The sequence below is a fragment of the Salarias fasciatus genome, chromosome 11 (assembly GCF_902148845.1).
Source record: "Salarias fasciatus chromosome 11, fSalaFa1.1, whole genome shotgun sequence".
Taxonomy (NCBI): Eukaryota; Metazoa; Chordata; class Actinopteri; order Blenniiformes; family Blenniidae; genus Salarias; species Salarias fasciatus.
The window spans coordinates 28,363,382-28,391,380 of record NC_043755.1 but is presented as its reverse complement, the minus strand read 5'-3'; the positions used below and the strand labels follow the sequence as shown (position 1 = coordinate 28,391,380).

The following is a 27,999-nucleotide window of genomic DNA, read 5'->3' as shown; positions in this document are numbered from 1 at the left end:
TTCTCCTCTGGGTCTGGTTCTACAGGAAGTCTCCTCTGGGTCTGGTCCTACAGGAATTCTCCTCTGGGTCTGGTTCTACAGGAAGTCTCCTCTGGCCTGGTTCTCCAGTTTTCTTCCTGTTCTTCGTTTCTACTGTCTCCTCTACTTGCTGAAGTGACCTATATTTATATATTTTTTAGTCTCTCAAAGCACTCCCAGGTAATTCTTGTTTTTGTCGCTATGAAGTTGAAATCATTAAACTGATCAACACACAGTCATTGATTGACTGTATATTCAGCTTGGTGATAATGCTTCTAATTATACGAGAGTCATTCAAATCAACTCCATCAGACGTCTTCACGTCTTTTAACAGCCTTGACTCAACATGATGACATGAGGCAGGTAATGAAGTCCAGTCTGATCAGTTCTTCATGCAGTGTGGAAAATTGTGGTTCTGCTTCTGGTTTATGTTCTCCTGTTCTCCTGTTTGTGGCTAAGTCAAACTACATGCATCAAACTTCACGATAGAAGCAGTGAGTGATCTGGTCAGGATCTGTGGTCTAATGCATTTCCATGCCGTGCTCCAGGTCCAGGACGGGTCTCTTCTCCGGCGTGTAGTCCCTGTCGACCCTCTCCACATAGCGCTGCAGGGTGCTGTAGAACTGTTCGCTTCTGCTGAAGGTGTAGTACGCTGAGATCTCCTCCCAGGCCTTGTGGTTGGGGAAGGGGAACGGTTCAGGGTCCTTGTTCTCAAAGAAGCTGTTCAGGTTCCTCTCTGCCAGCTTGGTGGCGTAGTCCAAGGCGAATGCGTCGAAGCGCTCTTTCTCCTTCTCCATGTAACGTTTCCAGAAGGTGAGCTGCAGGTAGCTGACTTTGGAGCGGCAGTTCTTGTAGCAGGTTCCCAGGAGGCCAATGACGGCTGCCAGGATGATGATACACCAGCCCAAGATCTGCAATGACAAAAGGGGGGGCAGCTTTCATCTGATCTGGAGGAAAGAGGTAAAACTCAAACAAATGGAAAACCTTCAGGCTCATTTACAACTTTTTCCTCAGTTAATCACCGAAAAATATTTAACCAGGAAAGGAATTTGTGTGCCGTGAAAACAAGTTTAATGTGACAAGAAGGATCCGTGCTACGAAAGCTCCAGAGACCCTTCTTTCACAGAACATACAGCTCAGTCCAGGAAAAATGTCAGGGAGATCCCAGCCACTGGTGCAATAGTTTGGTTTATATGCATGCTTTTATTTTTCTGCTTATTTATTGTAGTTTTTATGAAGTGTGGTTTGAGACCTTTTTATTGGGTTTTATGTGTTTGCATGGCGTGAACTGGAGTAACGATGCATGCTGTGGACGGGAGATAATTGACTGGACACACCCCCCTGCCCTAAAGGTCCTGATTGGATAATTCAGCTGCAGTGTGCAGCTTAAAGGGAGGTTTGGACAGGTGTTGCAGGGGACAAGAGGACGCACGGGGCAGTGCAGGGAGCGCGGACGCAGAGGAGGAAAGGAAGGAGGAATGCCCGAGACAGCGGCCGAGGAACAGAGGCTGGCCACGGAGGAGCTGCATGGGACCGGAGCAGCCGTGGGAGACCCAAGAGGAGACTCAGCCGGCGACGGGGACACGAGGAGAGATACTGCCAACGCTCGGTGAAAGATAAGTTCAAGGAATGTGAACGCTGAGAGCGCCGTGTGCGTGTGGTTCACCCCCGACTTTATAGGAAGGATCTGAGGGTGCTCTCCTCTCCTCCTCTCCCCCAGCAGCTCCACGCTCCGCGTCCAGGGAGACACGCCCACCCGGAAGTGCGGCCGATTGGAAGCTGACGGCAGACGAATCACAGAACAGGAACAGCCCCACGTGACCCTCTGAGGCCGTCTGAGTGGACAGTTTTGCTTTACTTTTTATTTAAAGACTTTTATCCTTTTTTTAGTTCTTTTTTTTCTTAAGGACCTTTATATCTGTTTTTTATTATTCTTTAGACTTTTATCTCTTTCATTTTATTGTGTTTGCTGGTGGCTGTTTTATTGTCATGAGAGAATAAAACTCTGTAAAGGTGCGTTCACACCGGACGCGTTGAAAGCGTCACGGGCGTCACTGACGCCTCAAAGTTGACCCGTGTAAAGTGTGGAATTCGACGCGTGTTCAAATTACACACGACGGTCGCGACGCACGGCAGCTCACTGGCGGGAGTGGGAGGAGCTTGTGTCCTGTCTTCATGTTGACAATGGCGGGATCGGTGCAGAAATCACTTTAGCTCTAAACTCTTCAAATGTATAACTTTATTGAATTTTTTTTTTTAAATTAGGTGACAAAGTGGTGGTTTAGAGCCCGAGTGTGTCGTTTGTTTGTCTGAATACCAGCTGTTTATGATTTTGTTCGGACGAATTCGGCGAAATGTGAGCCAGCTGCAGTGAGCGGCTCCAGCAGGAGGAGTCAGAGAAGCAGAGCACACAGGAACCCCGACCCGCCACGGGGCCCCCGCCCGGCACGGCGCCCAGCGCTGTCCCCCCGACCCGGCAGCCCAGCCTCCAGGCCCGGTCGGGCTTTGGCGGCGGGCAACGCGGATCACACCGTCGGCCGCCCCCGCCTCTCCGACCGGCTCCCCGGCGACCCGCAGCAGGACCGAGACGCGCGGTCTCACCCAGCGGTCCTACGGAGGCTCGCCGGCGCGCCACCCCAGCGGCGGGCCCGCCGGCGAGCCTCCGCCTCTCCCGGGCCCAGTTTGACGAGCTTCTGGCCCACATCAGCGCTCGGAGTGCTCGTCTGTGATTGGATGACGCGCGCGTTGATGCTTCCAAAGTTCAATTTTTCCAACTTCAGGCGCCTGCAACGCGCCTGCAACGCGTGACGCACGTCGCCAACGCTCGAAACGTTCGGAAAGTGACGCTCGAAAAGCTGGATTATAGCTCTGCTTTTAATACTATCCTTCCTCATAGGCTGGTGGAGAAACTGAGAGACCTTAGACTTCCACACTCCACAAATTCACAACAAATGCAAAACAGTGTTGTCGACACACCACACGCAACCAAGAACCATCCCAAACCCCAATCTAGACAACACCAAAACAGAGCCGACAACCAACACAAACACTGTCAGAACCACACATATACATGTACATATGTATATATATATATATACATATATATGTGTGTGTGTGTGTGTACATACATATATATATATATATATACTGTATATATATTTTTTTTTTTTTGGGAGAATATAGCTAGTAGTAACTAGTAGTAAACTCGGGGCGTGCATCAAGAGAGGGCTACTACAGATCACCATTATTCTAACCACCACAAGAAGACAAGGTAACCCAGTATGTGAAGAGTGATTAAAGATCGTCGTGTTCATGCAAATATGATGGTGATAGTGATGGTGATAGTGATCATGCATATATGACCTCTGACCCCTGAGAAGGCCAGAAGCAGGCCAGAGAGGCCCTCAGAGCCCAGACAGTCGGCGGTCATCACAGAGCCCGGATCCAAGCCGCCCCCCCCAGGCAGACGCCCCCGCTCCAGTCCAGAAACGGGGCAGAGGAAAGCCCCGGCCGGGGACCCCGGCGGTCCCGGGGCCCGGGCCCCGCGGAGCCACGACCGGCAGGAGCCGGTCCACCCCGGGCGCCGGACGCCCGGGGCGGGCAGAGCCGAGAGCCCAAGGCCCAAGAGCCCAGGAGCCAACCCCCCACCCAGGCGGAGGGCCATGACCCCCCCGGGAGAACCGGCCCACACGGGCGGCTACCCACCCCAGGCCAGTACACCCCCCAGCACTCCGGCCACGCACCCCGAGATCCAGGGCATCACCCCCCAACCCCCCCCCCCCACCCTGTCCTCTCCCACCTCACTCCACCCGCCCCAACCCACACCCACTCACTCACACTGACACACCCACACACACACACACACACACACACACACACACACACACACACTCATCCCTAAACCAAACACACACATTCTGACACACTCACACGCTAGCAAGCACGTACGTACACACACACACACACACACACAGGCCCCCCCGCCACCCAAACTGCCGCCCCCACCCCCAAAACCCACTGCTGCAGACAGGTATGCACCCCCCAGAGCCAGCAGCCCCCCAAACCACAGCCGGTCCAAACCCCAGGCCTGTGGGGAAAACAACAGCCCCCCCCACCACCACCACCACCAGAAGGAATCCGGAAATGGGGACGCAGAAGACCCCATTGTGTGCATGAGAGCGGGGGGAGAGGGGGGTCTGAGGGTGCTGCGGCATCCCCGGAGCCATCCAGGAGCCCCCGGATGAAGGACAGGGCCAGGAGCGCCACCCCCCCCAAGACCAGGGCGGACAGCGACCATAGCCAGAGAGCCACCGACCCAAGAAGCACACACCCATCATGCATCAGGAGGAGTGGAGGCGAGGACAGATAGGGGGCAGCGGAAGGACCCAGACCCAGGGCCCACCACCCCCAGGCCCACTGGGGGCCCCCCCCACAGGGCACCACACTCTCTCCTCACATACATAGCTCCAATCGCCCACACATATACACCCACACATACAGACATACATACTTACTTACAGATACACACCCACACACACATACATACATGCTCCCAGAAACACACCCACACATACAAACACACTTACACATACACAGTCACACACACATACATACATATCCAGATACACACCCACACCCTCACGTACACATACATACATACCCACTCATACAAAAACATACAGACATACTCACTCATACACACCCACACACATATACACATGCACGTACACAAACACCCACCTTCCCCCACCCCTTAACCCCCACAGCCCACCACCACCAGCCCCTTACTTACCCCCCCATCAACCCCACCCCCCTGTCCCCCACCCCCCCCCCCCCCCCACCCCGATGCCCTGGATTCCGGGGCAGCAACCAGACCCCAGGGCGCGCACCGAGCCAGAGAGTGGCAGCACGCCCGAGCCGACCGGCCCCCCCAGCCAGGCCGACCCCCCCACCCCAATGGAAGGGGACAGCCCCCAGGCACCAGAGCCCCCAGCCACACCCGCCCCAGGACACCGGGGCCACCCAGACATGAACCGGCACCCACCGACCCCGGCCCCCCGGGGCCCCGGCCCCACCGCCGCAGACAGCCCCAACAACCGGCGGCCCCCCCACCCCCAATCCAAACCAAATATGAAGACAGCCCCCAGCGAAGCAGCCCAGATCCCGACCCCAAGACAGTGCCAACCACCCGCAGCCATCAGGCCCCCCCCCACCAACAACCGACCCTCAAAGAGGAGAGGCCCTCATCTTCTCCTGACATGAAGTGATGGAGCTGATCACAGGGGACCAGAGGGAACCAGATTCAGCTGATTGATCCTCTGAACAGACAGACATCGTCTCCAAGCTGATATGATCTAATAAAAGACTCTTAAACTGCCTGATACTCAGATTACTTCTGGATTTCCAATTTACAAGGATAGTTTTCTTTGCGACGCACAAGGTGGTGAGAACCATGTAGACAGAGTTTATTGACATGTTAATTTCACCCAGATCACCTAAAAGGCACAGTGTGGGAGTATAGTGTTTAAAGCAACATTGGCTGGCTCAGTGCGGCTCAACGCTAATGCTAACGTGAAACTATCATAGCTACAGTAAAACAATATATAGTTTACATGAACGTTACCTCAAGCTTTTGATGAAGGATGGACATCCCATAACGACCACGTCTCCTCAGCCATTCACGTACCCAAATCCTTTTCTTTTTTTTTAGTTTCAGCACAGAAGACGGCGCACACAGCTGCAGCAACTTGCTGCCTGCTCGCCGTCTTGTTGTCATGCACGCTGTGGTCGTCATAGGAACGCGGAACCTTGGTCTTTCGTTGTTTACACTCGAGCACGTCGTGCCGTCACACGCCGACTGACGCCGTGGTTGTCAATAATCCTGACCGACAGCAGTCGTACAGTATGAGTGCACGTCGTCGGGTCAGATAGAGTACGAGTGACGAACCCAATCGTGCAGTGGGAGCATTTCCCCGACAGTCAGACTTATAAAATCGCACAGTGTCCGCCTGGCATAAGTTATTGTCTCAAATAAAGTCATTAATAACAAAAGATTTGTTTAGAAGAGAGCGCACTTTCAGCAGCGCCATGTTAATGGTGGTGGGCGGCTGGATGTGGCTCTCTGTGGAGTTTTACTGATTGTCCATTGTTGTTGTTAAAAAGGTCTTTAGAATCCTGCTTGGTGACCTCCAGCTGCCGCCGGGCCGTGTCGTTAGTGCCGAAGTGGACGATGACCCGGCGGACAGACTGCAGGAGCTCCGGGAGTCCATGGAGGATCGTGGGGACAGAAGTGCACCGCGTGATGTATTAAAGATAATATTCCTGGTGCTAATTTTTAATGGCATTTAAAAAGATAATATTCCTGATGCTACCGTCCCCAACGAGGAGGGACGTGGGGGAAAGAGGGGACGGGACAGGGGCGGCTGCAAGGCGGCGAAGTGGGTGTCCGGGGCTGGGGAGCGCTACGCTGGCACAGCGGCGCCGCTGGCAGCAGCCTCACTGTTGGAGCGGTGGTCCAGGTTCTGGTCCTGGTTCTCCCCAGAGCAGTGATCCTGGTTCTCCCCACAGTGGCGGTCCGGCTCCCCGCCGGTCCCCGCGGCGGAGTGATCCAGGGCCGCAGGGGAGCGGTCCGGCGCCAGGGCCGTGGTGTAGCTGTCCGGGACCGTGGCGGAGCGACGGCGGTGCCTGGCGGTGTCCGGCGGCGTGGCTTCCGGGTCGTTGTGGCAGCGAGCGGCGACCTGCCGGAGGACGCCGGAGCAGCAGAGGCTGCAGCAGACCGCGGACCCTCACCACCCGCCGGGCTGTCGTAGCCGTACTGCATCAGGGCGAGGAAGCGGATAGAGAGGGGGAGTGGAGGCGGAGTTGCGGTTCGGCTTGCGGCCCCGCACTACCACCTCCGCCCAAGAACGCTGGTGGTCTGGTGTCAAGCAGGAGGGAGCCCAGGGTGCTGGAGCGGTGGCGGCCATGAAAGACGAAATGCCCATAGATTGCTCATGGCCAGCGTCCGGGCCTTCTCCAGCAGATCGTCTTTTTCGCTGAGCTCCTCCGACAGCCGGCAGATGTCCTCCCGCAGGTCGGCGACGATCCTGTCCTCCTCAACGACCAGGGGGTGCAGCGAGGTCCGCGGTGCAACACTGCGGCCATGTTGGGCTGGCGGCACGGCCTTGCTGTACCATACTGGTTCCCACGGGCACGCACCTCTGTCCCTGCTGCCCGGGTTCACTACCGGTGTAGGCATGCTGCTGTGTTGCTGCCTCGCCGCTCCTAGTTCACTGCGACCGGCTCGCCACTCGTAAACCGCGGCTCCGCCTCGGTACTGCCGCTCTGCTTCAGAACCAGATGCGTTCTGAAGCGTCAGTGCTGCGCCGTCTCAGTGCTGCGCCGTCTCAGTGCTGCGCCGTCTCAGTGCTGCGCCGTCTCATAAAATCCATGACAGCACTTCATTGTGTTGGAATTCATTAGCACAATGTTACACCAAAATGCTTTTACTCCTGGTACACAACGCTGTCATCAAAGTTGACAAAAACTGCACAGGAAGTCAGTATTCTGTCAGTTCTGCTCAGCTCAACTTCATCTGCCTCATCAGTCAAAGCTTTAATTACCTGTATGGCTACATTTCCTTGTAAAATTTTAAACTTGTTTTTCATGTGTCCAATTACACATTCAATGTGAATTCTGACAGAGTTAGTGTTGGGATGCGATGTTTTCTCTTTTGGCAGCAGCAGGTCTCCGGAGTTTGGACTCTGATGACTCGGGGTCAGTTTGCTTGAAGATGGAGGGAATGAAGGCAGGATATGTCGGATCTCTGCTGGGTCTCCCTGAAAACACAAAGCAATGGAATAAATAAGGCTAGATGATCACACATAGTTCCTACAGTCAGACTAATGTGTTATTCATACCGTGACATGTTTTAGCAGCTGTATCTAAATACGGTAGATAATAGAGAAGCGCGGATTGCGGTTGCACCTGCGGAGCCCGCGGATATCCGCGGATCGGCCGGATGACGTGTCGAAAAATTAAGATTTTAATTACAATCGGGCGGGTTGCGGTTGAAGCACTCAAATAAAAAAAGCAACTTCAATACACCTAAACACTATTCTGCGGATGCCGGGCGGGTTCGGTTTTGAAAATTGATAAAAAGTCGTTCATATGGGCGGATAGCGGGCAGATGGAGATTTTAAGAAGTGGTTGCGGATGGAAAAATGAGCCATCTGCGCATCTCTAGTAGATAAGCTAACTATGTGTAACTATGTGTGCAGTTTTGAAGTCAATATCTTCTGAGGATAAGAGTGATGCGTCTCGTTCTCACTCTTTAGTTGAAGGGGGTTCCCCAAATCAATGTCAGAATGTGTGCTGTGTAACACAGACACAAAAATACACCTATCTAAAGTTATTTATTTGTAAATACATAAACACCACTCTTTCGCCAGTTTCCAGTCCTACAACACCACTAGAATTTCTCTAAACTGACAAACTTTGACAAAATTATGGTAATAATAACTCTGGAAACTGACAACAAAGCACTGGCGCTAAGTCAAAAACATGTCGGAAAAAAAATAACACATTTTATCACACTGAAAATCAATTCTTACCACAAAGGGCTGCTGGTGGCCACTCCAAGTCGTCTGGTTCCACTCTCCTCATGGCGTTTACTCACTTCCTCCGACGATCGGGGTCCATGAGAAAAATATGGAAAGACACTTTTTCCTCCTTCATGTCGTGGTTGGAATATCCAACCGCACAACAACTTTTCGGCATGATTTTTCGCAAACATCGATACCTGTCACAAGCCAAATGCTGTTGTTTTCACCGAGGAGGGCGCGTTGCATTGTGGGTAGGGCTGTCACGATATCAAATTTTCTCTTCACGATTATCATGGTCAAAAAATATCACAATAACGATATTATCACGATATCAGCAAAAATGTAACTAATAATGGTACAAACATTCAGATTCAGCTTTAATTTTATTTTTGTTTTCTCTCTTTTCCCAGATGAATTACATTCAGAATACCTGTCAAATGAGGTGTTGAAACAATATGAGAACAGTAACTGTACAACTGCATACCAAAAGTGTAGTTACACTCCACTAATTAAAATCTGGTGAACTGATTATCAGAGGATCCACAGCAGAGGCGTAATGTACGTCGGGTTGGTGGGTTCTGAAAACCCTCGGCCCTGTTGGGATGAAGTCCTGTCCCACCACCACACTGCCCAGGATTTTTGTTTGTTTGTTTGTTTGTTTAAATCGGAGGCGGAATGAGCAGCAGCTGCTTCTCTCCAGCCAGAGGCGCCGCTACTGGCTAGGGCCCCGAGCTGAAGGGGGCCCCGAGGGACGGCTGACATCAGTCAATTTCAATGACAAATTTAAGGCGCTACACTAGACGCTGCAACGACAACGTGTCGAAAATCCCCCGCATGGGGCCCTTTTCCGAGTACTCACCGGTTAGTTGCTCGAAGGGGGCCGGCGGAGAAGACGGCGGATATCAGCGACACAACTTGAAACCCCCCAGACACATTACAATGACACGTCTGGAACCTACCTAATGGGGCCCCACTACTACCCGGCTTACATCAATGTGCAGTCAGTGCTGCTAAACATTAAGGCTGGACGATTAATTGAATTTTAATCTTGATTTCGATTTTGGTTACTCACGATCATAAAAGTTTTATAATCGGAGAAAAACGATTAATTAGCCGCACGGCGCGGCGTGTATGTAATTTCCTACGCTGCCATAGTACCATGAATGCACCTTGTGCACGCAGCCGCAGCAAGGGCTCTATCAGCAACGAAAGTTACGTATGTAACTACGGTTCTATGAATCCCGGATGACCGCCAGAGGCGGTGCTTAAAGCACTGGAATGTTCCCTTCGCGCATGCGTAGTTCGAGTATGTATACCAACAAAGTCACTCGTGACCCCTGGGTGACCCAGGAACTGCTTAAGTTCAGGGCTACACCCACCACTCGCCTCCTACGGAATCTTCTCGCGTAACCACGAGGATTCCGAGTGACAGAGTGCTCTGGCGGTCATCCGGGATTCATAGAACCGTAGTTACATACGTAACTTTCGTTCTATTTCATCCCTACTGACCGCCAGAGGCGGTGCTTAAAGCACTGGAATGACGTATGCCAACTTGGTCACGAGGAATCCCAGAGACTGAAAAGCCTCTGCAGGGCCCAATACCAACCGCAGTGGATGCGGAGGCACAATAGCCAACCTGGAGGACCTGGAAAAGGTGTCAGGCATCGTCCCAACGGCGAAAGCCCATAGCCCGCCCAGGAGCACCCCCATCAGGGCGACCCCTGGCGTGGACACCGCCCTGGTGGAGTGGCAATGCACACCCTTGGACAGAGGCCGCCCAGCGGCCCGATAGAACGGCAAATGGCGTCCACAACCCAGCGGGACAGGCACTGCCTGGAAAGAGCAGAGCCCCGACTCGGGCCACCGTAGTGGGCAACAAACTGGTCAGATGTCCGCACATCTGCCACAGCATCCATGTAGCCTCTCAGAGCTCCGACTGGACACAAGAGCCCTGGCCGGCGCGCCACCCGCTCCATCCGGGCGCCACCGGAGGCATGCCGGGCGAATAGACAGAGCGCGCAGCCACACGCTACGCCGTGGTAACGGCCAGCATAACGTCGTCCTACGCAACACATACTGCAGCCCTGCTGCTGCCAGAGGTGCAAAGGGAGGCAGACAAGCTCTCCAGCACCAGACGTAGATCCGAGGTGGGTGCCCGTGGCCCCCAGGGGGGGTAAGCCTCAGAGCCCCCCTGCGTAAAGCCCACACCAGAGTGTGGTCCCCAATCGCGCCGCCTGCAACCATGCATGGCGGGCTGGCCCGCCACCACATACACCCCCAGGGTGAACGGGGACTGGGCTACGTCCAAAGACTGCCGAAGTCCAGGACCGCGGGGACTGGGCAGGGCACCGGGTTGCCCCCATGGCTGTTGCACCACCGTGCAACCAACCTCCACCACTAACAGACAGCCGCCAGTAGAGGGCGCCCTAGCATCCGAGGCGGCTCGCCCAACAGGCTTCAAACAGCTGCTGAGCAGCGAGTCGGGCCCCTCAGTCGCCAGGCGCAAGACAGAGACGGCGAGGACGGGGGTGCCCCACCCGGCCACCGCGCCGAGACAGCAGAACCCTCCTGCTGAGAAGGCGCCATGGGCTGCCGCAGAACAACCAGCGGAGCAGAGGAAACCAAGCCCGTGCCGGCCAGCAGGGGGCCACCAGCAGCACTGTGTGCGTATGAGCCCCTCTGAAGCACCCTGATGGGCGTCAACCAAGAAGAGGGGCCGGCGGGAACGTCCATCGAAGGGCTTGCGGCCAAGAGTGCACGAGCGCCTCGTGGCCCAGAGGCCAGCGGCTCTCGTGGGGTTAGGAGGAAAGTGGCCACCTCCTAAGCAACCCCCAGTGCACATATCCCCCATGGAGGCACCACCCCCCTGGTGTAGGATCCCAACAGGAGAGGGAGTCCGTCAGCGCGTTGAGGCCCCTGCAGGCACATGACCTGCAGGCCGGCCAGACAGGACGCCAACCGGCCACAACGCCACTGGGAGGCCTGCCATACCAGACGGGCCCGCCAACGAAGCCTGGCTGACGCTAGGCCCAGTAGGGGAATGGACCCCCCGGCGGGCACCGCGGCCACCGCCCTAAGCTGGCCATGTAACACCACAAGCAGGGTCCGTACAAGCCTAGGAAAAGGCGACGCACGGCCATCACCTGTTAGAGGCTCCAGGCCGACACCAGGAGCGCGGCTCGGTAGGACAAGACGGGGCCAGGGCGATAAGCTGCAGGAAGGAAGCGCACGCCACCCGCACAGCCGATACAACATCACCGCGTCAGCAAAGCAGCGGAGCCACATCCGGGAGAGGGAGCGGCCACATGGCGGCCCCCACTCCCCTCTGTCTCACAAGACAGCACCTGCTGGGAATGAGGCAGGGGCGGATACAGCCGACCCGACCCCCACAGTGTCGGTCAGAGGGTCAGGAGATAAGGTTAGTGCAATACGCTGAAGAAGGGGGCATATGCCGCCTACACAGCCAGTGCACGACGGCAAGGCCAACAAGGGGTAGCCGCCCTACGCTCAGGGGAGGGAACAGTGGCACGGCAGTGGCCCCTCACTCCCGCCCCCTCGCCAGAGGTGCCCTGCTCCAAAGCAGGCACCCCTAAGCCGGAAGAACACAACAGTGCTTCCACTGGCAGCGCCCAACCAACACTCGCCACGCGGGGTCCTACAGCAGGGGAAGCAGCACATGCGACCCATAACTGAGAGCCAGCCAACGGTAGTCCTACCGCAATCAGCAAAGATCATGCCGACAAGCCAAGCGAGGCGCGCACAAACAGAGCTCCGTCCAGGAGGGGGACCAGCTGCTCAGCAGCCCCCTCCTCCATCAGCCCCCACAGTAGCGCCACCCACCAGAGTGGGGGCGCCGCACAAATCACCGGGCCAGCAGCTCAGAGAGCTAACCCAGGTGGAGTTCTCAGCGGCCGCCTGCACCGTCTGCCTGCCCCGCGGTGCCACCCGCCGGCAATGGTGGGTGCACGCAACAAGTCGATACAACGGCAGTGTGACATGCTGGGGGAGGGGCGGACGCCGCCCGCACAGCGGACGCCGCGTGATCAAGCCCCGGAAAGCCAGCTGAGGCCGTACATGGGAGAGGGGACAGCTGCACAGCGGCACCACTGTTGCTGTGCTGTCGGAGCGGTACCAGGCCAGAAGAAACAGCAGCATACCAGAAGCAGAGGGAGGAGGAGTGTGTCACCTGCACAGTCAACCTCAATCACCGGCCAGCAAGCTGGCAGAAACACACCCTGGAGAGGGACGGCTGCCCCCGGCAGCCCCCCTCCATCAGCTGCCCCTAGGTCCACCGCCAGGGGCGAGGTGGGGGGCTGTGCAAACAGCACCCAGAAGGCAGTAGGACAACAACGATGCAGTAAGCTGAAGGAAGGCAGCCCACGCCGCCTGCACAGCAAACGCTAACCACCGGCCAGGATCCCAGCTAAAGCCACGTCGAGGAGAGGGAACGGCTGCCCAGCAGCTCCCTCATTCAAAGCCTCCAAAGTGGCACCACCCAACAGCAGCGGGGCGTGTATTGCACACCCACCACCAATAGTGAAGGGGGTGTATGCCGTCAGCGAAGCAACGCAGAAGACCAGGCCATCCAGGAAGGGAAGCTCGACAGCTCCTTCCACCGTCTGCCACCGCGCCACCCGACAGCCAGGGCGGGTGCGTGCAATAGGCCAGCACAATGGTAGCAAGATCAGCTGAGGGACGCTATAGCCGGCCCCACATCTGGCATATGCTCCAGGCCAGCCGCAGCCGCGCCAGGCACATTACCCAGAGTACACCCCCCGGCCCTCAGAAGGGGGGAGGGCGGGGGGCACCCCCAGCAGCAGAAGAGACCAGCGCCAGGCAGCCGGCCCGCTGCGCCCAGGGCATGTAGCCACTGGCCATGCACAGGTCGTACAACAGCGCCTCCGTGAGGTGAACAGGACCAAGATAACTGGAACAGTGGTCGTGGCCATCATCCGCCTGTAGGGGGGGCTCCCCAGGCAACATCGTGGTGAGAGCCGTCCGTCGTCAAGCACGCAGCTCTCCCACCTCATATCATATCCTGTCCATGGAGGTGGAGGGAAGCGGGCGCACGCCGCCCGCACAACCAAACCAGACACCATCCATGACCAGCAGAGAGAGCGGCCACCAGGCGACTGCTCTCTCCCCTCCTGCCTGACCGCACTGCCGCGCAGGCAGCCGGTCAGAATTATAGCAGCGCAGAAGCTGAGGGAAGGGGGCATACGCCGCCTGCACAGCAACTGCAGCTGAGCCCGTCGGAGGACCGGGCGCCCGGAGTAGGAGATGCTAGCGCGATAAGCCGAGGGAAGGGGGCATACGCCGCCTGCACGGCAAACGCAGAGTGTCAAGCTAGCAGCCGGGCAGCACCACAATGGAAAAAAACAGTCGACCAGGGACACCTGCTCCTCACTGCTCCGCAGTGGTGCCATTAGTCAGAGTATCAGGTGCCCGGGACGGTGGTGCGGTAAGCCGAGGGAAGGGGCTGATACGCAGCCTGCACGGCAAACCAAGTGGGTGCGGGGGGGGAAACAATCGCCCCGCTGCTCCCGCGGGAGCGGCTCCACACACCGAGCAACAGGTGCGGGAAAAAGGACAGGGCGGCAGGCTGGACGCCGGCTGCCCAGCAACATCCGCTACTTAGCATTCCAAGAACAGAAGGCTATACCGCCGCTCGCGCAGAACACGGAGCGGTCCACTGCACAAAGAGTGCAGACAGTGCAATAGCCTAACACCGCACCAGCGGAGGCGCTGCAACTGGCGGAGACACCGCAACCAGGTGGAAACGCCGTAACCTGGCGTTGTGGAAACACCGCAACCTGGTGGAAACGCCGTAACCTGGCGTTGCGGACGCAACAGCGGAAACACCGCAACCAGCGCAAGCGCCGCAACAGCGGAAACACCGCAACCAGCGCAAGCGCCGCAACAGCGGAAACACCGCAACCAGCACAGGCGCCGCAACAGCGGAAACACCGCAACCAGCACAGGCGCCGCAACAGCGGAAACACCGCAACCAGCATAACGCACCAAGACATGTACGTGTGTAGAAACACAGCAGGCTAGTGTAGAATCACAGCAGGCTAGTATAGAACCACAGCAGGCTAGTGTAGAATCACAGCAGGCTAGTGTGTGGGGGGAGGGGGTGTCACGTGCACAGCCCCATCCTAGTAGCATGTATGCCCACGGTCCGGCGGGGGCGGGGGCATGCAGGCCTCAAATAATAGAGACACACCCCTGCCTGCTCACTACAATATAGACGCCAGAGAATGCTACCAGCGGAGAAGGAGCGCGGCGGCTCCCTAAGCCTGCTAGCAGAGGCGTCCCCCGTCGGAGCGGGGGTGCACGTGACACAGACACGCACCAGCAGCCGCATGCTATCACTGAGGCCACCGCAGCGGCCGCGGGAACGGCGGGACCCACCCGCCTGGTAGCAGCGGCATCACCTGCCTGAGCAGCTGATATGTAACAATCAGAAGAACGCAGCGGCCGGTGGAAGAGGAGGCTGATCCCCCGACACACAACATACCTCACTGACTAGCCGCCTAGCCGAGCTAGCGCCGTGCTCCGCGGCGGCGGGGGCGGGAGCACCCAGCACGCTGCAGCGCCACGCTCATCGGCGCAATCAGAAGCCGAGCCAGTGGTCTCAGCGAGCCCCGCACGGCGGGGGGGCTCAATGCGGCTCCACAACAGTCAGAAGCACAGCATCACACCAGCCAATCGCTTCCTGAAGCCGGGCGAGGAACGCGAGCAGCGTCCCTGCGCCCCAAGTACCACCGACCACGCCGCAACGGCCGCTGGCCGTCATGTAAACAAGCCCGGGGGGGAGCAGCCGCTCCCCCACGCACTCACCATGAGGAATAGTAGATTCAGCAACCTTACCGTCCTTCGGAGGTATGAATGAATCTCTCACCACAGGCGACGCGCAGCGCCACCGAACCAGATGAACGGGACCGCAACACGTCACAGCCTTTGGAGGGCACAAAGCAGCTCCGACCTCGAAGGTCACAAGGCTCCCAGCGACGGTGCATCACAACGCCGTACAGGCTCGTCCCGTCAGGTGTACACGAACAGACGCGAGAAGAAAAAAGGAGGCGAGTGGTGGGTGTAGCCCTGAACTTAAGCAGTTCCTGGGTCACCCAGGGGTCACGAGTGACTTTGTTGGTATACATACTCGAACTACGCATGCGCGAAGGGAACATTCCAGTGCTTTAAGCACCGCCTCTGGCGGTCAGTAGGGATGAAATAGAACACGTGAAGGAAGGTTTACAAACATGGCAGAAAAGGAGCCTTTAGTGGACAAGAAAGGTCGGACTACTTCAGTCATCTGGAAGCATTTTGGCTTCAAGTCGTCGGACATCCAGCATCCTGCCACAAGTGCTGCATCAGAGCGGGTTTTCAGCACAGGTGGAAATGTTGTCAGCTGCCTTCGTTAGTCGCTGAAGCTACGGTGGCCCTGAGGTGCAAAACACAACGGCAAAAGAGAAAACACGAATGCAAATAAGAAAACACAACACAAAAAGACAAAACACAACAGCAAAAGAGAAAACACAACACAAAAAGAGAAAACACAACGCCAAATCAGAAAACACAACACAAAAAGAGAAAACACAACGGCAAATCAGAAAACACAACACAAAAAGAGAAAACACAACACAAAAAGAGAAAACACAACACAAAAAGAGAAAACACAACGCCAAATCAGAAAACACAACACAAAAAGAGAAAACACAACGGCAAATCAGAAAACAAAACACAAAAAGAGAAAACACAACGCCAAATCAGAAAACACAACACAAAAAGAGAAAACACAACACAAAAAGAGAAAACACAACGCCAAATCAGAAAACACAACACAAAAAGAGAAAACACAACGCCAAATCAGAAAACACAACACAAAAAGAGAAAACACAACACAAAAAGAGAAAACACAACGCCAAATCAGAAAACACAACACAAAAACAGAAAACACAACGCCAAATCAGAAAACACAACACAAAAAGAGAAAACACAACGCCAAATCAGAAAACACAACACAAAAGAGAAAACACAACAGCAAAAGAGAAAACACAACACAAAAAGAGAAAACACAACGCCAAATCAGAAAACACAACACAAAAAGAGAAAACACAACGGCAAATCAGAAAACACAACACAAAAAGAGAAAACACAACGCCAAATCAGAAAACACAACACAAAAAGAGAAAACACAACGCCAAATCAGAAAACACAACACAAAAAGAGAAAACACAACACAAAAAGAGAAAACACAACGCCAAATCAGAAAACACAACACAAAAAGAGAAAACACAACGCCAAATCAGAAAACACAACACAAAAAGAGAAAACACAACACAAAAAGAGAAAACACAACGCCAAATCAGAAAACACAACACAAAAAAGAGAAAACACAACGGCAAATCAGAAAACACAACACAAAAACAGAAAACACAACACAAAAAGAGAAAACACAACGCCAAATCAGAAAACACAACACAAAAAGAGAAAACACAACACAAAAAGAGAAAACACAACGCCAAATCAGAAAACACAACACAAAAAGAGAAAACACAACGCCAAATCAGAAAACACAACACAAAAAGAGAAAACACAACACAAAAAGAGAAAACACAACGCCAAATCAGAAAACACAACACAAAAACAGAAAACACAACGCCAAATCAGAAAACACAATACAAAAAGAGAAAACACAACGGCAAATCAGAAAACACAACACAAAAACAGAAAACACAACACAAAAAGAGAAAACACAACGCCAAATCAGAAAACACAACACAAAAACAGAAAACACAACACAAAAAGAGAAAACACAACGCCAAATCAGAAAACACAACACAAAAACAGAAAACACAACACAAAAACAGAAAACACAACGGCAAATCAGAAAACACAACACAAAAACAGAAAACACAACACAAAAAGAGAAAACACAACGCCAAATCAGAAAACACAACACAAAAACAGAAAACACAACACAAAAACAGAAAACACAACGGCAAATCAGAAAACACAACACAAAAACAGAAAACACAACACAAAAAGAGAAAACACAACGCCAAATCAGAAAACACAACACAAAAAGAGAAAACACAACGGCAAAAGAGAAAACGGAAATCGGGTGACATCAGTCTTCTTCTTCTAATGATTTCCGGCAGGCTGTACGCTTGTTTAGTGCAATGCTGCCCCTTCAGGTTAAGTAGTGGGTGACATCAGTCGTCGCTGATTGGTCGAAAGAACTGGTCCGTCCTTTGAACCGGAAAGAGTCACAATTCGCCACTAAAGCCTCTTTTCCACAGTTTCGGTACGGTTCAGGTCTGCTCAGTTCGGATTGGATATGCGGCGTTCTAGCCTGCGAAGCAGCCAGCCATCTGTGACGATCTGTTCCACCGGTCTCACCGCGACAGCAACGCAAACCTTTCCAAAAAGTCTACTGAACACCGGCCTTCCCCGGAGGAGCAGCGGCTGCTTTCCATCACTGCAGAGGAGGTTCAGCGGAACCGAACGGTGCCGTTAGAAATGGAAAAAAAGGGGGAAAAATCACCGCAAATGGGGAAAAAAGGGAAAAAACACCGTCGTCTCCGAGCGGCTGCTCTCCGTCGGCTCCAGACCCGGTCAGCACCGGGCGAAATGCAAGAAACGGAGGAGAGGCTGTGTGGACGGCGGCTGAGATGGAGCTGATGGTAAGTTTTAAGACAATGAACTGTACAATCACCAGTGTTACCATGCCGTTATCCACCACTGAAATCTGAGGTTTTTGTCTTAAAAGTGTATCCACGCAGCGCGCTAGCTGGTTAGCATTAGCACGCAGCTAGGCTAGATAGCTTTGCACCCAGCCATGTAGCATTGTGGTGTTGCATGTGGTTTGTGTAACGTTTTTGCAGGAGGACAGGAGTCCTCCTCCTCTGGGCCCAGGGGTGGAGGAGAGAGATGTAGCGTCGTCAGGATGGAGCATCCACCTCCAGCCGGACTCTCCTGTGTTATGAAGCTCCAGCAGCTGGGAGGTGAGCAACAGCCTTGTTCATGCTGTAGATAATGCAGGAGACGATTCAGCATCTATACTGGTATTCTATCAAGTAGAATTCTATCAAGTATCACATTGATACGTTCACCACTGCTGCTCCAGCTGGATCCAGGGCCCAGTGTGCAGTACTATTGATGCAGAGTAGTGAAATAAATCTATGCTGCTGTTTCTGCAGCTCCAGTTGCTCTGTGAACTGTGGATGTTTACGCTGAACAGCTCTCCTCGTCCAGTGTTACAGTGAACACAGACTGGTGAAGTAGCAAAAACTGCTGGACAAACGACAATAGATCATATTGAATCCATTACAGAAGAGCAAAGCAGTCAGCTGATAGGCCACACTCTGCATTTACACCCTGGGAATTACATCCAGCAATGTTACTGTCCAGGAACGTCTCCACCAGCTGCACCACAGGGTCTGATGGGTGGAGGCAGGGTGTGGGTGGCAGTGTCTGCTAAACTGCTCTCTTTCCCCCTTTGCTTTTTACCCAGGAGGAGGCTGGAGCACCAACCAGACCTGACGGAGCCCTGAGAGAAATTCAGGCTTTAGGTGAGCTGGGAGCTGCAGCGTGATGAACGGCATGTCCATCAGGAGGAGGAGCAGGAGGAGCGGCGTCTGAACCTGCAGTTCCTTGAAGATGAAGCAGGGCAGTGAGGCTGAATCAGGCTGAATTAGGCTGATTTGGCCTCTCAGCAGCAGCAGAGCCAGGCCTTCAGATGTCCCTGCAGCGGGTCTCTCTGCTGGTCCAGACCCCGAGAACCCACAGGAGTAACTCAACAACTAGTGGTGTCGATGTCCTTTCCAATAAAAACCGTTTTCACACCCATGTGTGTCTGAATTCACTGGTTCTTGCTCAACACAAACACAGCAGTGTTTTTGCATTTGGCATTTCTTTCTAAGTCGTGGTGCTGAATGGAAATGAAATAATTCCATTTGTAAGGGATGTACAGGGTGGTGTTTTGAATATTTTATATGGTGATTATCGTGAACTTCAATCCAGACAATTCTGCACTGCAACATGTTACAGTAACAGGGTGCTTTATGGAAACACACTTCAGACTGCAGTTGAAGAGCGAAAGGTAAGGTGGAGCCAGTATCATCTACATGTAGGGAGAAGCCAGTACTGATTTAATATTACCCTGTTACAGCTTTAAACAACACTGTCACTAAATGCAGCCTTATAAAACAATTTTCCTGTCATCAACCAACTCTTCTGAGCTGGCCTCATGTTGACAAGCATGTAGTCTCTGCACAATTCCTAAGACTGGTTTGAAACTAAACCTTTAACAGCAAACTGTTTTGTCTGTCAGAAAAAAAATTACGAATTTTACCCAGTTATGAGCAGATCTGTGCCTCATAAAGAACAGAAGAGACTATTTATCTCACCATGAAGACATTTAGTTATGGAGGCTCGTAAAACAAACTGGTGCAAATAAATGAGGACATTTGCAAATAAAGAATAAGAAATCAAAATCAAAAAGAAGAAAACATTGAACTTGATATACAACAGATCTGAAATATAACACTACTACTACTAAAATATAACTGGAGCTATAATATATAGAAATATGTACAGATATGGACTTAATACATTTTGAAAATGTGATGATCAAGGGTTGGTGTGTTTTTTTTTTTTTGTACTAACCACACGTTTTCAGCACAGCGTTTTCAGCCATGGTGATTATAATTCGTGCAAATCGATATTTTAACCCTCTGAATTTCAGTTATTTATTCTAGCAGAGGAACTGGCAATGTCTTGGATCCATTGTTTTGGCGTCGCTGTGCTCTCTGCTGATTGGCTTCAGAAAAATTAAACTTATTGGTTGTGTTTTTCAGAGGGCAGAGCTTATTAACATCTTATAAAACACCGTAAAAATCGCGCGTCTTGCTGGTTTAAAACGCACGTTTTTTACGGCATTTTATTAAAAAACAGGCGTTTTTTTTTACTGCATCTTAAGGATCCGAAGCATTGGATTAGTGGCGAATTGTGACTCTTTCCGGTTCAAAGGACGGACCAGTTCTTTCGTCCAATCAGCGACGACTGATGTCACCCACTACTTAACCTGAAGGGGCAGCATTGCGCTAAACAAGCGTACAGCCTGCCGGAAATCATTAGAAGAAGAAGACTGATGTCACCCGATTTCCGTTTTCTCTTTTGCCGTTGTGTTTTCTCTTTTTGTGTTGTGTTTTCTGATTTGGCGTTGTGTTTTCTCTTTTTGTGTTGTGTTTTCTGATTTGGCGTTGTGTTTTCTCTTTTTGTGTTGTGTTTTCTCTTTTTGTGTTGTGTTTTCTGATTTGGCGTGTTTTCTCTTTTGCTGTTGTGTTTTCTGATTTGGCGTTGTGTTTTGTCTTTTTGTGTTGTGTTTTCTCTTTTTGTGTTGTGTTTTCTGATTTGGCGTTGTGTTTTCTCTTTTTGTGTTGTGTTTTCTCTTTTGCTGTTGTGTTTTCTGATTTGGCGTTGTGTTTTGTCTTTTTGTGTTGTGTTTTCTCTTTTGCTGTTGTGTTTTGCACCTCAGGGCCACCGTACAGACCAGGTGAACAGACTCGTCTTCCTCGCCAAAAACCTGTAGGAAGTTAACTACAGGGAGTGTTTAACTATGCAGCCAACCCCTCTTTTGTTATTTAAAAAAGTTTTTGAGAGAGTTCAAAGAATATTTTCAGGCTGTGTTTCTGACTGAGTTATTAGTGTATTTTGCATATTGCTATTTTTGCAAGTTTTATAGAAATGCATGCAGATTGGGTATTTATTTTTATTTGTTTTATTGATATTATTTAAGATATTAATTTTTTATAAGTTTATTTTTGATTGTTCTTTCAAGTTGTAGTTTAATAAATACTCAAGTTTTGGAATTATGAATAATCATGGTTATTAATCATGATTTAAATATCTATCAACATAATCGTGATTATTATTTTTGCCATAATTGTCCAGCCCTACTAAACACACTTTTTTCGGGTTAGGATAGAGCGTCTCGCTGTCGTTGTCGGCCACCGCCGACATGTTTAGTTCACTCGTGACGCTCGCTAACTGGGAGCTAGCTAGCTAGGAGCCGAGCCGCTACCGCTGCTCTGCTGTGTTTACATGTGGGGGGGGGGGGGGGGGGGGGGGGGGGGGGGGCTGCAGGAGGGAGACCAAGCAGGGCGGAAGGACAGGAGCGGGTTTTGAAAATACACTTCAACACGTTTCAAGTGGCACTAGATCCTCTTTACGATATTATCATGTGCGCATTTTGAACACGATATTGAAATTTCATTTTTTAATACCACGATTATCGTCAATACCGGTTTAGCACGACAGCCCTAATTGCGGGTAAACCTGGAAACGCCCGGAGAGGTCTGTAGTCAGGGACATCTTGTTGGTGCCGGCCCTTGGGACTGACACAATCCTTCCACAGAATCCGGTGTGTGGTGTGGTGGAACTCAAACTTCTGCTGGAAGCATTGAAGATCGACTGGGAGGCTCGCCATCAACTGGATGGCTCATCAGATCGCTGTCAGTCAGGTTCGACTGAGAGATCTGAGGATGATTGATTGGTCTGAGACCACTTTGAGGAGCATGCTTTCAATTTTATCTGTGTTTTGTCTGTAATTACTTTGAAATAATGAAAAGACTGAGATGGAGCTTCCACAGACTTTACTGCAGGACGGCAGATTACAACAACGGCAACACATATCACTGCTCCGACGTGAAGTGTGCTGTGAGTATCACTGCACTTGGTTAAACAGTCCATATGTAGCAGGATGAGCTCTGCCCCAGTTCTCTACTGGCTCTCCCACACAGCTGATGGTGTGGTTGGTGGCCGGCACCTTGGCGGGGTGTGTTTTAGTGGTAAATAAATGGACTACACTTATATAGCACTTTTTACCCCTGCACTGAAAGAGCCCAGAACGCTTGACACATTCACCCATTCACACACCAGTGGAGGCAGCTGCTGTGCAAGGCGCTCAGTCCATCCACCAGGGGCAATGTAGGGTTCAGTGTCTTGCCCAAGGACACTTTGACATGCAGACAGGGGGAGACCGGAATCAAACTAACAACCTCCCGATTGAGAGACGACTGCTCTCCCCACTGAACCACAGCCGCCCCTACCTGATTTTCCCTGCTGGCTCACACCTGCCCTGTTTCCTCACTTGACACTGCTGCAGTGGCCTGCTGGACGGTATCAGGCTGCAGTGTGGTGCTGCATGGTGGTGTTTGGTCTGCCTTGAGGGCTTTACACAGTTGAAAGGGCTAAGTTTTGCTTCCTCCTAACCTCATCGATCCACAATACTCCTGTGTGACCACTGGTGTTGTCTGCAGCACGGTTGCATGTGTGGCAGACTGCAGGTTGCGTCGCCATTCGCTGCTGGGCTGGCTGGTTGAGGCTGGTTGCAGCTGGTTGAAGCTGGTTGCAGCTGGTTGCAGCTGGTTGTAGCTGGTGGTTGCCCGTGGTAGCTGTCTCCCGTCTGCAGGCCCTCAGTGTGGCTGCACTCATGACGCCTTCACTTGGCTCACCTGTGAGTATTGCCAGCTTGGCTATGAATCATATTGCACTTATAGTACTGATTTCAACATGTCGTTTGCAGGCTCAGAGCCGTGATGTGCGGCCTTTCCAGAGCTGCTGTTTATTTTACCCCCGACATTACACACCAGTATTTTTACCCTGGTTCTCCGCCCCTGCTGGTGTGTTTCGGCTTGACTCAGCCGTTCTGCTGGAACCGGACCGTCGAGTGACCCTGGGTCCACGTCACACTGCCAGGCTGAATTTTATTTGTTTTTTTGTGTTTATTGTCAAAGTCTACACTTCTGTTTGACTGTATTGTTATTGTTGTGTCTCATTCTTTTTTTCTTATTCTTTCCCCCCTCATTTTTGCTTCTTTGCTTTTCTGTTGCGGGTTTTGTGCATTTGATTTTTTTTTTCTTTTTCTGAAACAGGAACTGTGGGTCCCCAGTCTAGCCAGATCCCTTGGTGGTGGTGACCCGTCGGTGACAGTGACGTGCACTCTAGGTGTCCTTGATTTGTGGTGCCATATGGTGTGTCGATCCCCCTTGTGTGTGTTTGTGTTTACTGGCTGCCTGGTAGGTCCCCATCCTGGCTCTTTTGCTTAGGTTGAATTTGTAGTGAATTTGGATTTTACTTGGTTTTCTGTTACCTATGGGAATCCCTGTGGTAATGTGGTAAAGTGCTTTTCTTCTGCATTAACAGAGCCCATACTTTACACTGCATTAACACATCTACCCATTCACACTCACATTCACACACCAGTGGAGGCGGCCGCCATGCAAGGCGTTCAGTGAATCCACAGGGGGCAATTTAGGGTTCAGTGTCTTGCCTAAGGACACTTCAACATGGGGGGAGACAATGGGGAGACAGGAATTGAACAAACAACATCCCGATTGCAAGACGACTGCCTTAGAATTTTGTGGTTAAAACATTTGTAACTGCGTCACATTTGCTTTTGCAGTTCGTTAGTGATGTTTATGTTTTCAGTTTTGATTCCTACCTCTAGTGAGAGAGAGTTCATTACTGCAGAAATAACTGCAGAAGACTGCGTAGGACCGCATTAAGAGGTTCACAGAGAAACGTGAAGAAGACAAAAGTTCTGAAGAGACTGTAAACAGAGCAAAAGCACAGGATTTACCTCCTTTTTAATGCGATGCTGCCAATGAGGTTTGTGTATTTCTGTTTTGTTTGTTGTGTTGATTATTATATTATATTGTTCCTGCTCTATTGTTCTTTGCAGCGATGGTGCTTATGTTGCTAATGTGGCCACAGTCTCATGTTCAGGCTTGGGTCAATTTTTCTGTTATGACAGTTTCACGTATAGGTTCATGAGGTTAGAAATATAGCTTGTGTGATTACAGTTAAAGCTAGGGTTGGCGATCTGAATTAGATTCATTTTTTTAAATGCTGGTTAAAATGATCTTTATGACCTAATGGGAAGCAATTCATAGCGTGTTCTTAAAGTAAAAATATCCACTATCTACAGCAGGAGTAAAACAGGAAAAACAGCAACCAATAGTCTTGCCAGGACACCTTGGTTGTAAACCAATCAAATCCCTTCGCCGTTCGACCTGCCCCCTGCGCGTACATGTCAACGGCGTGCACTGACCCTGGTTCAGTGCGCGTGTTGCCAAGCTGAGAAGGACGGAGCGTCGTTGCAGAATGGCGGAGAAGAATGTTTGGGGGTTTACTTACCGTAACGCCATAACTTGGCGTAGTGCAAATAAAGAAAAATGAAGAAACGAAGCGCTGAGGACAGGTTAGTACACTCTGTAACAGCGGTGCTCGTGCATGTAAGCGGGTGCATCCCATTGGAGGAGCTCCGTTGGGAGCTCCTCCAATGGGGCGGGAGCTGGGCAGGAGCTGGGCGGAGCTAGGCGGAGCCTTGAGGAGATGCTACATTCAAATACATGCTAGTTTTCCAAGATCGCCAACCCTAGCTTTAAGACTTCAGTTCATATGCTGTAAATAGACAAGTCAAATGATTAATTTACTCTGTATGATAATGGTTCTCAGTTGGACAAAGTTTCAGTGTGTATAAGAGTTACAATATTGTATGCTTGAAGGTTTAAAGACATTTGTTTTGTGCAATGTGTATATTTGTTGGCTATACGTTTCTGTTTTTTGATATGTTACGTTAGGGGTTTGGGTGTTGGAAGTTAATAAACTCTGAGCAGTTAAAAGAAGGTACAGTTGTGCTGTTGTTCATCACACCAAGGGAGGTACAACGTTTATGAAATTATTGCTGCTTCAGGTAAAAGGGATCTGAAGTTGGACAGAACAGTGACTTTTTGTCAGCCTGGCTTTAGAGCTAAAGAGAAACCTGGGCTTGTTCTGCTTTTCTTCTATTAAAGAGGAATCGTTGTTAGTTCCAGTTTTTTTATAGGTTAACAGACTTTCTTTCCAGGCAGTACCAAACACTTCTAGTTGAGTTGTTTTCCTGCTGATCTCTTAAATGTTTGAAGTTTTTTGTTCTGCAGTATAGCTATCCTCCTCTGAGTTGTTGTTTTTTTATCTTCAGGGGACCAATCAAATCAAGTGAGGCTGCTGCTCCATCTACAACTAAATCAACTTGAGCGGGGCTAATGCTAATGCTAATGCTAGGACAGCTGCTGTCCACTGGGCCAACAGATGGAGTGAAGTTAATATTGAAGGGATCATTTCCTTGAATTTGGTCACATTATCCTCTGACAGACATCTTCTAAGTTTAATTTTTTTCCCAGGTACTTTAAAACCAGCTCATGTAAACTCAAATAACAGGAAGTGATCAGACAGTACAGGGTTGTGGGTAAAAACTGTTAATTGGTCACTGTCAATACCATAGGTGAGAACAAGGTGGAGGGTGTGATTAAAGTGATGAGTAGGTTTACCGTATTTTACGCACTATAAGGTGCATGTAAAAGCCTGTAATTTTTTCAAAATCCAGCAGAGCGCCTTATAATTCAATGCGCCTTTTTAGCGGGAATTACGGTAATCACCCTGATCATATGAGCAAACAACCCCTGCTAGCTAAGCCGCTAAGCTAGCTAGTTTAAACAGAACGGAGCACGGCGGCTGCACAGCCGGCCGACGTGGGGAGCGGCTGGACGCCGGGCGGCAGCCTGCACGCTGCGACTCCGAGAACGGCCGGCCCCGCCGCCGGGACGCCGGGAGCGGCTGAGCTGTCGGTGGGGGGCTTCACTCAGGAGACGGCAGCTGGCTGAACCCCGCTGACCGAGCGAGTTCAACCAGTCGTGGCCGCTCTGAGCTGCACATCGTGAAGAGGAGCGATCCTCAGTCAGACTGGCTCTGATATGTCGCTTTACTCACACATTTCAACCGAGAATGTAACCACCTAGACTGCCAATATGTGTTTCTCTCATACTATTCTATACATCCTATGCGCCTTAAAATGTGGTGCGCCCCATGTATGATTTTTTTTTTCATAAAAACCATTCATTGACTGTGTGCCTATTAATCCAGTGAGCCTTATAGTGCCGAAAATACGGTATTCACCTTCTGAGAAAAACCAGCTGTATCAAGTAGTGAAGTGAAAGCAGTGTTCAGGCTGTCAGTGTCAACATCTACATGAATATTAAAGTCTAAACTACAATGATTTGATCTGAGCTTCAGACTGAACTGGAGAGAAAGTCTGAACATTCAGAGTGTGGAGCAGGGGGGGGGGGGATACACTCCAGCCAGCAGGACTGGCTTCTGTGTTGTCCAGCTGGAGTTAGTGAGATTCAGAGTGAAACTTTCAAAGGTTTTATGCTTAGTTTCAGTTCCAGGACTGATTAGAAGTTTAGAGTTCTAGATGGACGCTGCTCCACCGCCTCGGCCAGACTCTCGGGGAATATGATAGTGGACATGTTGCTTCATTTAAACTGAGATATTCATCCTTCCTTAGCCAGGTGTCAGTGAGGTTTAATATATCTAAATTGTGATCAGTTATTAGGTCACCAATAAGCAGGGTTTGGAGGAGAGGGATCGGATATTTAACAGTCCACATTTGACTATTGTAATTCTGATCAAACGTATTAATTTTACAACATTGTTTCCATTTAATTTCCTCCCTTTTATCATATTAGGAATCTTCACATCTTATTAGCAGGCTGACATTGAAGTGTTTAGTCCAGGCTCCCTGAAGCCCTGAACCTGGATCCAGTCCCTGTCGGGAGGAGGTGAGAGTGCTCAGGTGTGATTCTCACCTGAGACTGCGCCCTGAACATCAGCAGCAGCTCCATTCGTTCGTCCCCAGTCAGCCTGGAGCGGTCACAGGGCACCCGGGCCAGCTCCTCCCGACACTTCAGGGTCTTGTTCTTGCAGAACAGATCCACCACCAGGTTATCGTCCAGCCCACTGACGGCACACTCGTAGAAGGTCCCGTTGAGGAGGGCCACGCACAGCCACATGATGGGGGCCACGCAGGCCCCGCTGAAGATGCTCAGGAACACCCGGACACAGCTGAAGCAGTTTCCGCGGGGGCAGAGCTTGAGGGGGTTGAGGCAGCAGCCGGTGTAAAGCCTCCACAGCCGGGTGCTGAAGAACAGCCCCAGGACCAGCAGCACCGCGGCAGGACCCAGCAGGAACGTCAGGCCATATGCAAAGTTCTGGTCGTGGTTACAAGGGCACTGGAAGGAGACCATGGAGAAGACCCGCTCCCCTCCGATGGTCAGCAGAGCCATGAAGCTGTAGCCGATGGTGGCTTTCTGGTTCATGAAGAAGCGCAGGACAGTCTGAAAGTTATCCATGGTGTCCGCCGGAAGATCTTTGACCCCCTTCACAGAAAGCCAAAAGACAGACAGTTAGCTTGTTTTCTTGACTGCTAAACAGAAAGTGGTGCACCCCTCCCTCGGGCTGTCTTCCTCCTCCTCCACTCTGACACGCCCTCCTGCTGCACTTCTCC

The 27,999-nt window shown here is 51.5% G+C and overlaps 1 protein-coding gene across 1 annotated transcript; it reads right to left on the bottom strand.

Moving 5' to 3' along the window:
* On the bottom strand, nucleotides 1-27,949 carry LOC115397306 (calcium homeostasis modulator protein 5). Its single transcript, XM_030103550.1, has 2 exons — nucleotides 27,302-27,949; nucleotides 1-929 (listed from the first exon to the last, which is right to left on the bottom strand). Exons 1-2 carry the CDS (start codon nucleotides 27,842-27,844, stop codon nucleotides 540-542), a joined length of 933 nt encoding a protein of 310 aa, XP_029959410.1. The 5' UTR covers nucleotides 27,845-27,949; the 3' UTR covers nucleotides 1-539.
* Nucleotides 27,950-27,999: the final 50 nt, after the last annotated feature.